The 17,201-nt window shown below is 38.3% G+C and overlaps 1 protein-coding gene across 3 annotated transcripts in view; it reads left to right on the top strand.

The window, feature by feature from the left end:
• ATRN (attractin) overlaps positions 1-17,201 on the top strand; it is a 160,782-nt gene that overhangs the window by 21,966 nt on the left and 121,615 nt on the right. For all 3 annotated transcript variants that reach the window (XM_059037673.2, XM_059037677.2, XM_067013940.1), the window contains exons 2-3: positions 12,149-12,232; positions 15,353-15,466. In XM_059037673.2, coding sequence (XP_058893656.1) covers positions 12,149-12,232; positions 15,353-15,466 — 198 coding nt within the window. The remainder of the gene's footprint in view (positions 1-12,148; positions 12,233-15,352; positions 15,467-17,201) is intronic.

The raw sequence follows: 17,201 nt of genomic DNA, 5'->3' as shown, positions 1-17,201 counted from the left end.
AGAACTCATATAACTCAATATGAAAAAACACAGAAAGAACCTGACTAAAAAATGGGCAGAGGATCTGAATAGACATTTTTCCAAAGAAAACATACAGATGGCCCACAGCACATGAAAAGATGCCTAACATCTGTAATAATCAGGTAAATGCAAATCAGAATCACAATGAGATATCACCTCACACCATTCAGAATGGCTGTTTTCAAAAAGACAACAAATAACAAGAATTGGTGAGGATGTGGAGAAAAGGGAACCCTGTGCACTGTTGGTGGCAATGTAAATTGGTGCAGCCACTATGGAAAACAGTCCGAAGAGTCCTCAGAAATTAAAAAGAGCTACCATATGATCCAGCATTTATTCTTCTGGGTATTTTATCCAAAGAAAAGAAAACACCAATTAGAAAAGATATATATATATCTATGTTCATTGCAGCATTATTTACAATAGCCAGTATATGGAAGCAACCTAAGTGCCCATCAATAGATGAATGGATAAAGGTGTGGTATATATATGCAATGGAATATTACTCAGCTGTAAAAAGAATGAAATCTTGCCATTTGTGACAATGTGGATGGACCTAGAGCATATTATGCTAAGTGAAATAAGAGAAAGACAAATACTGTATGAGTTCACTTCCATGTGGAATCTAAAAAACAAAACAGATGACACAAAACAAAACAAACAGTTGTATATACAGAGGACAAACAGGTGGTTGCTAGAGGGGAGGGGAGTGGAAGAGGAGAGAAATAAGTGAAGGAGATTAAGAGGCACAAACTTAGAGTTGCAAATGAATCACAGGTATGAAATGTACAGTGTGGTGACTATAGTCGATAACTATGTAATATCTTTGTATGATGACATATTGTACCTGGACTTATCATTGTGATAATTTTGAAATGTATAGAAATATTAAAACCCTATGTTGTGTAACAGGAACTAACATAGTGTTGTAGGTCAATTATACTTCAGAAACAAACAGAAAAAGAGACCAGATTTGTGGTTACCAGAGGCAGGGGGTGGGGGGAGGGGGAATTGAATGAAAGTAGTCAAAAGGTACAAAATTCTAGTTATAAGGTAAGGAAGTACTAAGGATGTACATGATACATTTAATTAACACTGCTGTATGTTATATATGAGATTTGTTAAGAGACTAAATCCTAAGTGTTCTCATCACAAGGAAAAACTTTGTTTTCTATTTCTTTGATATTGTATCTATATGAGATGATGGACGTTCACTAAATTTATTGTGATAATCATTTCATGAAATATGTAGGTCAAATCATTATACTATACACCTTAAACTTATGTGTGCTGTATGTCAATTGTATCTCAATAAAATTGGAAGAAAACAAAAAATTAAATGCAAAAAAAAATAAAGAGGGAGTCATCAGCTACTTCAAATGTGTAGGAGAGTGAAGTAAGAAGGGATCTGAGAATGAAATAAGAAGGGATCTGAGAATTTACTCCTCTCTACCTTAACAGAAGGATTTCAGAGGAGGGGTGAGGGTTAGACCCCATTGAAATGGGGTTAAGAAATTACAAGGTAAGAGTATTGTCAGCGAGAGTAGATAGTTCTTTGTGGTTTTTTCTTTGTTTGCTTTTTGGTTTGTTTGGGGGTTTTTTGGCTGCACTGTACAGTTTACAGGATCCTATTTCCCATACCAGGGATTGAACCCACACCCTTGGCAGTGAAAGCATGGAGTCCTAACCACTGGACCTCAGGGAATTCCCAACAGTAGATAATTCTTAAGAAGACCTTTGTTGTAAAAGTAAAAAAAAAAAAAAAAAAGTAGGGAATAGCTTGAGAACATGAGAAGAGAGTTTGTTTTTTAAGAAGGGAATCCAACAGCTAGTCTTATGCTTATCCAGTAGATAGAAAAAGTATAGCATGGGGTTTAGAATTAGGTTTGTTCTGGTGAGGCCCTTGATTGAGTAGAGTTTTAGAATTCTGCACCCAGGTAGAGGGTGTGACCCTATCCATGGTAACTAGGGGGAAGGCAAAGTACTTGCATTTAGTAATGGTAAGAAAATATAGGTCTCTCCTGATTTATTTCTTCTTTCTACAACTATTCACTTTGTGTCATTAGGGTGCCAGACACACTTCTAGGCACTAGAAATAATGAACAAAACAGACAAAAGTCCTTGCTGTCATGAAATTTACATTCCACTGGTGGTAAATAGATGTGAAACAAGTGAAGTAATCAATTGATCATCAGCTAAAATTGAAGAGAGGGAAGAGGGTTTGGAAAGGTGAAAGATAATAAGGTATGACAGAGAATTGGCCAAGGAAATGAAAGGATTGATTGTCCCACACTGCTGGGAACCTACTTGAGATATGTTTATAAATGTAAAGTGAAAAAAAAAAAAATGTAAAGTGAGACCAGTCAGCACAGTGTTGTGTCACTAGCCTTATTTAGCTGCTTGGTTTCATATACAGAATTGGATTCAGTCAGGTTTAGGGTTTGCCATATGTATAACTGCAGTTAATTAAGATACCATTGAGTGCTTATGTACTTCTAAGAAAGAAAAAACATTTAAACTATGAACTGCCATTGGTTTTACAATGCATCCTGATTTCTGAGCTGTTAAGAAAAACGTGTTCATCTTGGAGTTGGTGAAATAAGTAGTTGGGATGCTTTTAGTTAGAAGCAACAAGAAAACCCAGACTCAGATGGCCTTTGACAATAGGGAGAAAGGACATGGCAGCCTGAATGAGGCTTGCTTCCTTGGCTCTTCTAACTGCAAGCCCTCTGCTTCTCTTGAGCCAGCTTGCTTGGGAACCTATAGGAAACTATAACATCTACATTCTGTTGTGATTCTTCTAGACACAGAGAGCAGTATAGCTGGGCCAGTATAGCAAGGTGCAAGGACCACAAAGCTGCAGATTTGGAAAGCAAGATGCTGCATCCATGGAATGCAGTAGATCTTCCTGACTTCCACAGTCCAATATATTGCTGAAGGAGTATATTGCTGAGGCTGTGGGAATACTGGGAGACCTGAGAGCAGAGAAGATTTATACCTAGATGATGGAAGTGTAAGATGGTATAACCACTTAGGAAACAATTTGGCAGTTTCTTTAAATTTATGTGTATATCTATACTTTGATCCAATAATTCCTTTTTTATGTTTTTATCCAAGAGAAATGTCCACACAGAGGCTTGTGCACAAGTGTTCTTAGCAGCTCTGTTCATAAGCATCTATAACTACATAATCCAAGTGTCTATCAACAGGAAAATGGATAGACATGTTGTGGTATATTCATACAGTAGAATACTACACAGCAATAGGAAGGAACAAACTATTGATACACACTATACTCAGAAACATGCTGATCGAAAGAAGCAAGGCACAAAAGTGTCTCTGCATGATTCCATTAAATCAGGTTCTATAAAATCAGGTTCTATAAATCAGGTCTGCAATGATAGAAACAAGATCAGCGTTGAGAAGGATTACCTGCAAAGAGGTCTGAGGGAACTTCGGGGGGGTGACAGAACTGTTTTATATCTTGTTTTGGGGTTTTATATGTGTATAAATTTGTCAAAACTTACCAAATTGTACATTTATGATGGCTGCATTTTATTATATATAAATTACTCTTCATTAAGGTTGATTTAAAAATTTGGTTGGAAGGAGTCAAATCAGTATAGCAGTCATTATGCTAAATGTGAATAGATTATACTGTGTCAGTAAAACTGTCAGACTAGTTTGAAAAACAAAACCTAACCATGTTCTGTTTAGAAGAAACAAACTTTTGCTCTCTACCCTTGACCTCACTGTGGCCCCCAGGTGTGCCATGTGCTTTCCAGGACCTATTGTGGAGTAGAAGGACATGACCTCCCCCCTTCTCATGGAAAAACTAAAATCACGGCTTACTGCTGAACAACCACCGATAAAAAAATTTTGGAGTCTATCAGAAAAGATACCTTACATCCAAAGACAAAGAAGAAGCCAGAACAAGATGGTAGGAGGGATGCAATCATGATAAAATCAAATTCCATACATGCCATGTGGGCAACCCACAAATTGGAAAATAATTATAAAAATAATTATACCACAGGGGTGAAAGTTCCGAGCCCCACGTCAGGCTCCCCAGCCTGGCAGCCTGGCAACGGGAGGAGGAGCCCCCAGAGAATCTAGCTTTGAAAGCCAGCGGGGTTTGATCACAGGAATTCCACGGAAGTGGGGGAAACTGAAACTCCACACTTGGAGGGCATACACAGGGTCTGATGCACACCAGGACCCAGGGAAAAAAGCAGTGACCTCATGAGAGACTGGGTCAGACTTACCTGACAGTAGTGGAGGGATTCCTGCAGAGGCGGTGGGGGTGGCAGTGACTCACTGAGAGGACAAGAACATTGGCAGGGGCAGTTCTGGGTAGGACTCATTGGCGTGAGCCCTCTTGGAGACTGCCATTTTCTCACCAAGACCTGGCCCCACCCAACAGCCTGTAGCCTCCAGTACTGGGTTGCCTCAGGCCAAACAACCAACAGGGTGGGAACACAGCCCCATCCATCAGCAGACAGGTTGCTTAAAGTCTTGCTGAATAAACAGCTGCCCAATAAACACACCCCTTGACATGGCCTTGTCCACCAGAGGGACAAGACCCAGCTCTCAAGACCCATTGGGCAGCTACCAGTCCCTCCCACCAAGAAGCCTGCACAAGCCTCTTAGCTTCGTCCACCATGGAGCAGACAGCAGAAGCAAGAAGAACTACAACTCTGCCGTCTGCAGAATGGAAATCACAATCACAGAAAGTCACACAAAACGAGACAGCAGAGGAATATATCCCAGATGACGGAACAAGAGGAAGCCCAGAAGAACAACTAAGTGAAGCAGAGGTAGACAATCTACCTGAAAAAGAATTCGGAGTAATGATAGTAAAGATGATCTGAGACCGTGGGGAAAAAAATGGAGACACAGATGGAGAAGATACAAGAAATGTTTAACAAAAACCTAGAAGAATAAACATACAAACAGATGAACAATACAATAACTGAAATGAAAAATACACTTGAAGGAATCAATAGCAGAATAACTGAGGCAGAAGAATGGATAAGTGAGCTGGAAGACAGGATGGTGGAAATCACTGCCGTGGAACAGAATAAAGAAAAAAGAATGAAAAGAAATGAGGACAGTCTAAGAGACCTCTGGGACAACATTAAACACACCAACATTCTTATTATAGGGGTTCCAGAAAGAGAAGAGAGAGAGAGAAAGGACCTGAGAAAATATTTGAAGAGATAATAGTTGAAAACGTCCCTAACATGGGAAAGGAAATAGTCACCCAACTCCAGGAAGCACAGTGTCCCAGGCAGGATAAACCCAAGGAGGAACACACTGAGACACATAGTAATCAAATTGACAAAAATTAAAGGCAAAAAATATTAAAAGCAACAAGGGGAAAGCAACAAATAATGTACAAGGGAATTCCCATAAGTCATTAGCTGATTTCTCAGCAGAAACTCTGCAGGCCAGAAGGGAGTGGCACGATATATTTAAAGTGATGAAAAGGACGAACTTACAACCAAGAATACTCTACCCAGCAAGGCTGTCATACAGACAACCAGAAGGTAAGAGAATTCAGCACCACCACAACAGCTTTGCAAGAAATGCTAAAGGAACTTCTCTAGGCGGAAAAGAATAGGCCACAACTAGAAACAAGAAAATTACAAATGGAAAAGCCCACTGGTAAAGGCAAACATACGTAAAGGTAAGAAATCATCTGCACACAAATATGATATCAAAACCAGCAATTGTGAGAAAAGGAAAGAACAAATGCAGGATACTGTAAATGCATTTGAAATTAAAAGACTAGCAACTTGAAACATTTCGTTTATATATAGACTGCTATATCAAAACCTCGTGGTAACCACAAACCAAAAATCTACAATAGATACACACACAAAACAGAAAAAGGAATCTAAACACAACACAAGTTAGTCATCAAATCAAAGAGAAGAGAACAAGAGAGGAAGGGAAGAAAAAAGACCTACGAAAACAAACCCAAAACAATTAACAAAATGGCAATAAGAACATACATATTGATAATAACCTTAAATGTAAACGGATTAAATGCTCCATCCAAAAGATGTAGGCTGGATGAATGGATACAAAAACAAGACCCTTTTACTGTCTACAAGAGACCCATTTCCGATCTATGGACTGAAAGTGAGGGGATGGAAAATGTATTACACACAAACAGAAACGAAAGTTGGAGTAGCAATATTCACTTCAGACAAAAAAGACTTTAAAATAAAGAATGTTACAAGAGGTAAAGGACACTACATAATGATCCAAGGAGAAGATATAACAATTGTAAAAATATATGCACCCAATATAAGAGCACCTCAATATATAAGGCAAATACTAACATCCACAAAAGGAGAAATTGACAGTAACACAATAATAGTTGGTGACTTTAACACCCCAGTTTCATCAGTGGACAGATCATCCAGACAGGAAATCAGTAATGAAACACAGGCCTTAAATGACACATTAGACCAGATGGACTTAATTGATATTTATAGAGCATTCCATCCCAAAGCAGTAGAATACACATTCCTCTCAAGTGCACGTGGAACATTTGCCTAGATTGATCACATGCTGGGCCACAAAGAGAACCTTGGTAAATTTAAGAAAATTGAAATCATAGTAAACATCTTTTCTGACCACACACTGTGAGAGTGGAAATCAACCATAAGAAAAAAACGAAAAAACACAAACACGTGGCGGCTAAAGAGTGTTACTAAAAAAACCAATGGATCACTGAGGAAATCAGAGTAAATCAAAAAATACCTAGGGACAAATGAAAATGAAAGCAGGACAATCCAAAACCTATGGGATGCAGCAAAAGCAGTTCCAAGAGGCAAGTTTATAGCAATACAGTCTTACCTCCGGAAACAAGAAAAATCTTAAGTAAACAATCTAACCTTATACCTAAAGCAAATAGAGAAAGAAGAACAAACAAAACCCAAAGTTAGTAGAAGGAAAGAAATCATAAAGATCAGAGCAGAAATAAATGAAATAGAGATGAAGAAAGCAATAGAAAAGATCAATGAAACTAAAAGTTGGTTCTTTGAAAAGGTAAACAAAATTGATAAACCTTTAGCCAGACTCATCAAGAAAAAGAGGGAGAGGGCTCAAATACAAATGATATCACAGAAATACAAAGGCTCATTAGCAGCCAACAAAATGGACAATCTAGAAGAAATGGACAAATTCTTAGGTATAATCTTCCAAGACTGAACATGGAAGAAATAGAAAACATGAATAGACCAATCACAAGTACTGAAATTGAAACTGTGATTTAAAAACTTCCAGCAAACCAAACTTCCAACAAACAAAAGTCCATGACCAGATGGCTTCACAGGCAAATTCTATCAAACATTTAGAGAAGAGTTAACACCTATCCTTCTGAGACTATTCTATGAGACCACCATCACCCTGATACCAAAACCAGACAAAGATACCACACAAAAAATTACAGGCCAATATCACTGCTGAACATAGATGCAAAAATCCTCAACAGAATACAAGCAAACCAAATCCAACAGTACATTCAAATGATCATACACCATGATCAAGTGGGATTTAGCCCAGGGATGCAAGGATTTTTCAATATCAGCAAATCAGTCAGTGTGATACATTGCATCAACAAATTGAAGAATAAAAACCATATGATCATCTCAGTAGATGCAAAAAAAGGTTTGGACAAAATTCAATACCCATTTATGATAGAAACTCTCAGAAAGTTGTAATAGAGGGAACATATCTCAACATAATAAAAGCCATATATGACAAACCTACAGCTAACATCATACTCAGTGGTGAAAAGGTGAAAGCATTTCCTCTAAGATCAGGAACAAGACAAAGATGTCCACCCTTGCCACTTGTATTCAACATAGTTTTGGAAGTCCTAGCCACGGTGATCAGAGAAGAAAAAGAAATAAAGGGAATCCAAATTGGAAAAGAAGAAATAAAACTCATTGTTTGCAGATGATATACTATACGTAGAAAATCCTGAAGATGCTACCAGTAAACTACTAGAGTTCATCAATGAATTTGGTAAAGTTGCAGGATGCAAAATGAATACATAGAAATCTCTTGCATTTCTATACACTAACAAGGAAAGACCAGAAAGAGAAATTAAAGAATCCTATTTGCCATTGCATCAAAAAGTATAAAATACCTAGGAATAAACTTATCTAAGGAGGCAAAAGACCTGTACTCCAAAAACTATAAGACAGTGAAGAAAGAAATCAAAAATGACACAAACAGAAAGATATACCATGTTCGTGGATTGGGAAAATCGATATTGTCAAAATGACTATATTACCCAAGGCGATCTACAGATTCAATTCAATCCCTATCAAATTACTAATGACATTTTTCACAGAAGTAGAACAAAAAATCTTAAAATTTGTATGGAGACACAAAAGACCCCAAATAGCCAAAGCAATCTTGAGAAAGAAAGACAGAGATGGAGGAATCAGGCTCCATGACTTCTGACTATACGACAAAGCTACAGTAATCAAAATGGTATGGGGACTTTCCTGGTATCGCAGTGGTTAAGAATCCGCCTGCCAATGCAGGGGACACGGGTTTGAGCCCTGGTCCAGGAGGATCCCACATGCCACAGAGCAACTGGGCCTGTGCGCCACAACTACTGGTCCTGTGCTCTAGAGCCCGTGAGCCACAACTTCTGAGCCTGTGTGCCACAACTATTGAAGCCCGTGTGCCTGGAGCCCACGCTCCACAGCAGGAGAAGCCACCTCAATGAGAAGCCTGCGCGCAGCAACGAAGACCTAACACAGCCAAAAATAAGTAATAAATTATATATATATATATGTATATTAAAAGTTACCATTAAAAAAAACTGTGGTATTGGCACAAAAACAGAAATATAGATCAGTGGAACAGGATGGAAATTCTGTTAAATGTTAAATGTTTATCTTGGTGGTGAGAAGGGGTGGAGTGCTTGGGGAGATGAGTGAAAAAGGGAGAATTGTCCTTTAGTTGACCCAAAAAAGCCTGTCTGATCATATCTATTCATTATTTGTAAAATTATGTAAATGTGTATGTTTAAAGATATGAAGTAAATATTCAAAATAAAAATGACCTATATTTTCTCCAAAAGGGATGCAGATTTGCAAATACTTGAACATGTCCATGTGACGTCTGTAGAAATTCTTAGAAACAAAAGAAGCATAGTAGAAAGCCACAAAACTGTTTGAACTACTGGGAAATTTATTTACCTGTAAACCTGGGGTGGTCTCTGTGGTTGTTTGGTGTGGCTCTTCAGGGACCTTTGCACTCCTTTGATTTGTCATCCTTGGTGTTGGGTTTGTGTTTGGGCTCATTGTGTGATGGCTGAAGTAAAATCCAAACATAGCAAAGTCCAGAGGAAGAAGGATGGTCTCTTTGGACGTCTGTCTATCATAGGCTGGGTTTCTTGGAAGCATTTTCTGAGATGGAGTTTGGGGTACAAGTTAGTTATAACATCTGTGAGAGGAAAGGGCAGGAAGCAGAACTGGGCAAAGGAAGAAGTTGAGCTTCAATGCAGGCCTGACAAAGGACAGTTCTGGAGTAAGGATTGCCTGCCAGAGTTGTCCCATGTTAGACTGAAAAATGCCCAGCCTTTATACCCACTCTGTGTGGGCTGTGCTGGGAAGGGGATGACCTGGGGCAAGGCAGCTCCAATGGAACTGACAGTTGGATGCTGTCTGTTGACCACACTCATTTCTGCAGCTGGCAACAAGTCTTTTCTTGAAGAGGAGATCTAGGTGTGATAGCTAGGAATGAGGAAATTTTTCCTAGAAACCCTCCATCAGACTTCCCCTCACATCTAAGATTAGATTACATGCTGTGACAGAAGTAGTAGTCTTTCGTCTCTTCTCTAGTAAGGAGTCCTGATTTTTCACTGAGTATATGTCATCTGGGATAATGGCTATATTTCTCAGCCTCCCTGTACATTTAGGTATGTCTAATTTTTGGCTAGGGGGTAAGTTGAATTGTTGTGTTTGACTTAGAGGGCAGGGGTATGTACCTTGTTTTCTTTCAACTCCTTCCTGCTGTGTAGAATATGGAAATAATAACTGGAGTTTGTGCAGCCATCTTGGATTATGAGGTGGAAGCACATGTTGAGGATGACAGAGCAACAAGATAGCAGAACATTAATTAGCTCCCTGATGATCATAGAAATGCTTTATGTGCTCCAGGTTGCTTATGTTTGGGCTTTATATCTTGGTTAAAGCCATTACTATTTAGGTTTTTCTGTCAGTTGCATTATAACTTAATCTTAACTAATACACATTTCTAATTGGCAAGGGGCACAGGAAACCATGATTGGCTTAGACTAATATTTTGGGAATGGAATGGATGTTGGGGAGTAAGACACAGAGACATTTATATCAGGCGAGTACAGCAGAGAGAGAGAGAATGCAAAGAAGTCGAGAGATTTGCAGGGGATGATAATTGTGATGGACCCTGGAATCATACCTAGCTAAGTGAGAAAGTGAAATGTGTGTGACGAACATAAAGAAGTGATAGTTGTGTGGATTGGAGGTCGGGGCTGAAGATTCATTGGAGAGGGGGAACTAGGCTAAATGAACTAGAGAGAGCAGAGATGGTGGTCAGAGTATAGGTCGCTTTAAATGGAGGTTTTATGGTAGAGCTTTCACTCCTAACAGCAGGGCATGGACTTGAGGATATGGGGAGGGGGAAGGGTAAGCAGTGACGATGTGAGAGAGTGGCAGGGACATATACACACTACCAAATGTAAATTAGATAGCTAGTGGGAAGCTGCCGCATAGCACAGGGAGTTCACCCCTGTGCTGTGTGACCACCTAGAGGGGTGGGATAAGGAGGGTGGGAGGGAGGGTGACGCAAGAGGGAAGAGATATGGGAACATATGTATATGTATAACTGATTCACTTTGTTGTAAAGGAGAAACTAACACACTATTGTAAAACAGTTATACTCAAATAAAGATGTTAAAAAAAAGAGTGAGTAACTAAAGTGGGGTAGAGGAAAAAATTGTTAATGGTGAAGTTAAGAAATGGAGAGGAGGCTGGGCTTTGGATGGAACGTCTTGGATGTGGCTGAATGGAAGGCAATGAACTAGATGCTGATATCTTGAGTGGGTGGAGAGGAGTAATTGGGATGTCAGTAGATAACTCAGAAAGTAAGGGAGGCAGATCCAAAAGAGAGCATTTGTTTCAGAAAGGCTGACATTGTTGATGGAAAAGGGAGGAAAAGTGATCTGGAAACAGCAAAGAGGAAAGAAATAGCATCCTTAAATATTTAAAATTTCTACATTTCTGGTATATATTTCTACAATATATACTAGACATAAACTGAGAAAATATGTTTATAGTACATTTAGCATACAAATGGGAGCTTCTTAATATAAATAGAGCTCTTAAACATTAATTTGAAAAAGATAACTTGGTAGCAAAGTGAGTAAAGAATATTTAGTCTTAATTTGCAAAGGAGAAAATGCAAATGACCAAAACACATGAGAATCTTCATACATTAGAGTTAGTACTAGTAAAAGTATTAATGAGATACCAAGATGTGCCTGTCATATTGGCAAGACCTAAAAATATTGATAAACTTCAAGCTTGGCATATGTGTGGGAAGTCAGGTGCTGATGTGCACTGCTCACGGAGTGTGGTAGATTGCCACTTCAGAAGAAGCAACTAAATGGCTGTGGTGCGTCTGTTGTGTGTTGTGGATTGATGTGCTTGCGCATCATAGTTATGCTGCCCATAGAGTTATTTATTGCATTTACACATTTTACTTGTAATGGTAACTGTGTGGCCTTATTTTTAAAACACCAACTGATATTTATAAGTAACTTCTTGTGGCCATTTTTATGGAAGCAAAGTGTGATTTTCCCATCTCAGCTAGAAAGATGTATGTTTTTGTTCATTCCTGTTGTTTTTAATGTATTTGTATCCCCTTTTCTTAAGTATGTGGCACGAATTTGTTTCATCCAGATTTGTGTAATCTGCATATAACTGTCCAATCTTTTTCATCTGGTCATAGTATGCATCAGTGTACCCACTTGGATTGTATTGAGAACTAAGAAAGGTATTAATATATGAAATTTTGATGGATTTAAATTTTTTTATTTTTTGAATTACAGACTAACTGGATCTTCTGGGTTTATAACAGATGGACCTGGAAATTATAAATATAAAACAAAGTGCACATGGCTCATTGAAGGACAGTAAGTAGTAATGGCTAATTTAATTTTTTTTTTTTCAGGATAGAGCTCATTGTGAGATTACTTTTCCAACATGTAAAATTAACAATCTGTGGCAACTAAAAATATTTCTTATTTGGTAACCTTTACTTTGACAGTGCATTTGATTTTCTTATTTTTCTTAATCATCAACGTTAATTGAAAAAAACTTCTGTGTTGATTTGCAAATGAATCATACACACCAGAAATTTGTATATTTTCAGTTGTAATAGTTAAAAAACTGTTACAGTATTTTATTATGATTGAGGTATATGAAGAAAATTAGACTTCACTTGAATATGTAGTAGGGAAGGGAAGAGATTTTAATAGGCCCATTTATTTATTTATTATTTTTAGTGATTTAACATGGAAGTTTATTTCTTCCTCACATAACAGTTCCAAGGCAGGTGTTCCTGGTCAGCAGGCAGCTTTCTTCCCATTGGTAGTAGGACCCAGGCTATGCCATTCATTCATTAGCTTCACTGTTGGCTAACTGCAGCCAGTAGGAGGGGAAGGAGGAAGTACGGAGAAAGCACACCTGCTTCTTAAAAGCTTCTTGCAGAAAGTGTCACATGCATTCACTCACATTGCAACCATTAATAACCCTTTAAAATAATTGTGGACAGTCTTAGAAGACTGGACCAAAACTGGACAAGTGGTAATTTCTTAAAACAAAATTGCAGTGTGGAATCTGAAATGATCCTAATGAACTTTTAGAACTTGTTAAGTTAAAACTGGTTTTCTACGGGACTTCCCTGGTGGTCCAGTGGTCAAGACTCCACGCTTCTACTGCAGGGGGCATGGGTTCAATCCCTGGTCAGGGAACTAAGATCCCACATGCTGCGTGGCATGGCCAAAAATAAAAAAACTTTTTTAAAATTGGTTTTCTTGTACTTTAAATAGATCTTTAACCCATGCATTATTTTGTAACATTTGGAAAATATTGGTTCAGTGAATTATGCAGGTCTTCCAGGTGTCGATATATTTCATTATATGAAATTTAAAACATCACCTTAGTTAAAAATCACCATCAATCTCATCAGAAAATTTTAAGTATTGGAAAGTTGTATCTGGGTGGTAGCTACAAATTTTCCAAAACTCATTATTGCTTGAAAGCTTATATTTTCTTTGGCAACAAATACAGGCTTGCTTTGTTCATTTTCAAGAAAATATCTACTAGATATCCAAGTCTAAATAACCCTAGTTTTTACCTCTCAGACCTCCTAAAAGGGCCTCAGGGACCCTGGCATTGTGTGGACCATACTCTGAGAACTGCTGCTCTAAGGAGCTGTCTGCCCTTGCCCTTTCTACCAGTTCACTCCCATCTGATGTCCTTCTCCACTGTTGCTCTGAATGTGCTGTCAGTGGTTGCTCCACCTCAGCCTAAGCATAAAACTAAGCAAAAAACTTCAAATCCTCCGTTTCCTTATCCACATATTCAGCCTGTCAGTAAGTTCTATCAGTTTTCCCCTCTAGAATATCTCCCCAATCCTCTTCATCTTCAACTCTACAGTTATTTTAAGAACCACCAACCATCCTCTCTTTCCTGGGCCACTGTAATAGCCTTGAAATTGGCCTCCAGTTTTTGCCTTTGCCCCTTGCCCACCTCCCACTCACTTCTTATCTTATTCCTTCTGTTTGCTATGTTTCAGACATGTTGCTTGGACACATCAACTTCTAAAGTCTAAGACTTTGACTGTTATTCTCTCTGCCTGAAACATTGTCCCCCCAGGCTTTTCACATGGCTTATCTCTGGCCATTCTAATCTTTTCCAAAACTTTCTGGGGTATCTGCCCACCACCTGTTGTACTACTACATCACATTCTTTTAATTTCTTCCCAGTATTCATCACCATTTGAGTTAACTTGTTATGTATTTATTTAATTGTTTGGTTAGAGATTTTAGTTAGACAAGAAGTATGGGGTAGATGAAAGGTTCAGGCTGGAGACATATAGTTAGGAATCACCAGGATATAGATGGTGTTGATATGACCAAGAACTTTTGGGGTAGAGTCTTTGGGCTAAAGCCAGGTTGGAGAGTGAAAAGGTGAGTGGGATGTGAGGAAATGGAGAAAACCAAAGTCTTCTGTGGAGTTTCAGAGGAGAATGGGATAGGTCTGATAGTAGCTGGAAGGAGAGTTGGGATTTAAAATTTTTTGTGTTTTGTTATTTTGTTTGTTTTGTTTTGTTTTTTGCGGTACGCGGGCCTCTCACTGCGGCCTCTCGCGTTGCGGAGCACAGGCTCCGACGCGCCGGCTCAGTGGCCGTGGCTCACAGGCCCAGCCGTTCTGCGGCACATGGAATCCCCCCGGACTGGGGCACGAACCTGCATTCCCTGCATCGGCAGGCGGACTCTCAACCACTGTGCCACCAGGGAAGCCCTGTTTTGTTGTTTTTTGTAAAATATGTGATAAAGAGATTTAAGTGTGGACTTGGAAGTTTCAGATGAGAGGGAGATGTTAAATATTTGAGAGATGGAAGGAAAAGTAGGTAGATGTATCTATTTTAGAAAGTGGGAATTTGAGAAATTTTTGTCTGAGTGCTGAGCATAAGCAGGGAGATGGGACTGGGCAGTCTGAATTAGAAATTGAGAACTAGTAATAGGACTGCTGGCAGAATCGAAGCGCCAATACTGGAACCAACCTACCCAGTGTTGTGACTTTCTCCAGCATGGCTTAGTTTTCTCTAGATTCAGTCTAGGTCAAAGCAGATAACTGGTTTTCTCTAGACCAGGGCTTCTTCCAGGGAGTTCCATGAAAAGGCAGAGGGGCAGGCGAGTTTAGAGGATTGGCAGGTGTGTTTGTAAAATGATGTAGTATGAAATCTTAAGTTGAATAAGAAAGGCTGATGGATTGGTAAAGAATGGCCACTGTATAGACTATAAGGCCCAAAGATGCATAGACCATGTCTGTTTTGTTTACCATTGCATATTTAGTGGTCTCTTGCACATAGAAAGTACTAAGGAAATCTTTGACAAGTGAAGGTGTACCGATTACATACTATTAATTTCTTCTCTATATATAAATTCTTTAAAAATCTATATTTTTTCTCAAATGTTTTATAGTGATTATGATTATTATAAATTACTTTTTTCTGTTCTTTTCAGGCCAAATAGAGTAATGAGACTTCGTTTCAATCATTTTGCTACAGAGTGTAGTTGGGACCATTTATATGTTTATGATGGGGACTCAATTTACGCACCCCTAGTTGCTGCCTTTAGGTAAGCTCAGTCATATAAATACTGGTTAACCATTGTTTGATTTCTGAATTCATGTATCTCCTAGATGGTATTCTTACTGGATTCACCTTTTTTATCACTTAAAACATTTACTTCATGGAAAGAATACTAGTTATGGAGTCCTATCACTTGTGTGCTAGTCCTAACTTGGTTTCCTGTAGCTTCTGGGTAGGTTTTTGGGCAGAGTACTTGACCTCTCTTTTTAGTTTCCTGATCTATAAAATTGTGGTAGTAGTATCAAATTTACCTACTTCTTGTGGTGGTGGTGAAGTTTACATCTAAAAATGTTTTGTGAGTAATATATCAAATATAATATTTCTGTGAAAAATTAAATCAGGAACCATGTTCATCTTGATCCTTGCTGGGTTCTTCATTGCATAGGCATTCAGGAGTTATTTGTTGAATTCAGATATAGCTCTGTGTGGGGGTGTGTGTGTGTGTGTGATGTGTAATTATGTATATACCTTAATATGGGTAAGGGAAAAGTTTTGGAAGAGTATACATAAAATGAATAGTGGTTACCTGTGGAGAATGAGGAACATTTCATTTATGTGTTGTGATTTTTTTTCTACAGTATATTCTGTGTTTGTTGTTAAACAACTTAACACCAAATACATGGGGTGCTCTGAATTGTTTTGACATTTTACTTTTTATTAACAGTAAGTAGCTGTGTTGTTTATTATATTTTTGACCACATGCGAATTCAAAACTGTTCTATTTTTCTTCCTTTTACTTGATAGAGAATTTTTTAAATATATTTTTTCTAAAATACATATCCTTAGAGAGTCATCATTGTCAGCTGACTTTCTGGATTTCTTTCCCTCAAATATTTGATTTCCCTGACTTTAAAAGAAATCAGTTTAACAAATATTTTTTGTATTCCTCACATGGGGCTGGTTGATGTCTCTTGTGAGTGAGGAGATAACAGAGAGTGAACAGAACATGAGGAGGTAAAGGACAGCTGAGATCAGGAGACTAATGTGCCCTTGTATTTCTCCACTCCCTTTGGCTTAGAATTCTCTGCAACATGTCTTTGAACTGAGAACCAAGGCCATTTTCTGGGTTTCAGAGATTCACTTAGAGGGCCAAACAACAGGGTGGATAGGCCATGCTAAGCATCAAAATGTCATTGGCTACATGTTGGGCATATACATCTTTATGCCAGAATTTGACTTATACCTTGTCTTATAGCAAGAGGCACCCCAAACTTTAACACAGCACAAAAACTATCTGTAGTATGATGTTATCATGATAATAGTATTGTTGGAGGTTTACTTGATACTGCATTTGTTAATCAAAACTCATGGAGTCCCCCTCTTTATGTGCCAGGCACTTTGAATCAGCTTGCCAATAGCCCTGTGGGAACATCTGCCAAGAGGGTATGCATAACCCTGTAGTTCACCCAGACTGTGTATTTAATGAGCAGACATGTGAACCATCAGCAACCACAAAACAAGCAGAAGGGTATAACTGTTTTAGTCAGTGACTTTTGAGAGAAGCCACAGTATATGTACAGACAACAGGAGGATATTTAAGCCTCTATAAAAAAGTTTATTTACTGAAATGTATAAATGAATGCATTGATTATGTTAAAATTTAACTTATGACATAATTGAATGTGCATTTTCTAAAATCATAGTGAGATAATATATGTTTAGTAATTGAAATTTACGTGAAACACAGACTCCCTGAAGCACTGATGTGCAGAAGAATTTGA

Source organism: Kogia breviceps, chromosome 14 (genome assembly GCF_026419965.1).
Source record: "Kogia breviceps isolate mKogBre1 chromosome 14, mKogBre1 haplotype 1, whole genome shotgun sequence".
NCBI lineage: Eukaryota > Metazoa > Chordata > Mammalia > Artiodactyla > Physeteridae > Kogia > Kogia breviceps.
This window is presented reverse-complemented; position numbering and strand designations above follow the sequence as displayed.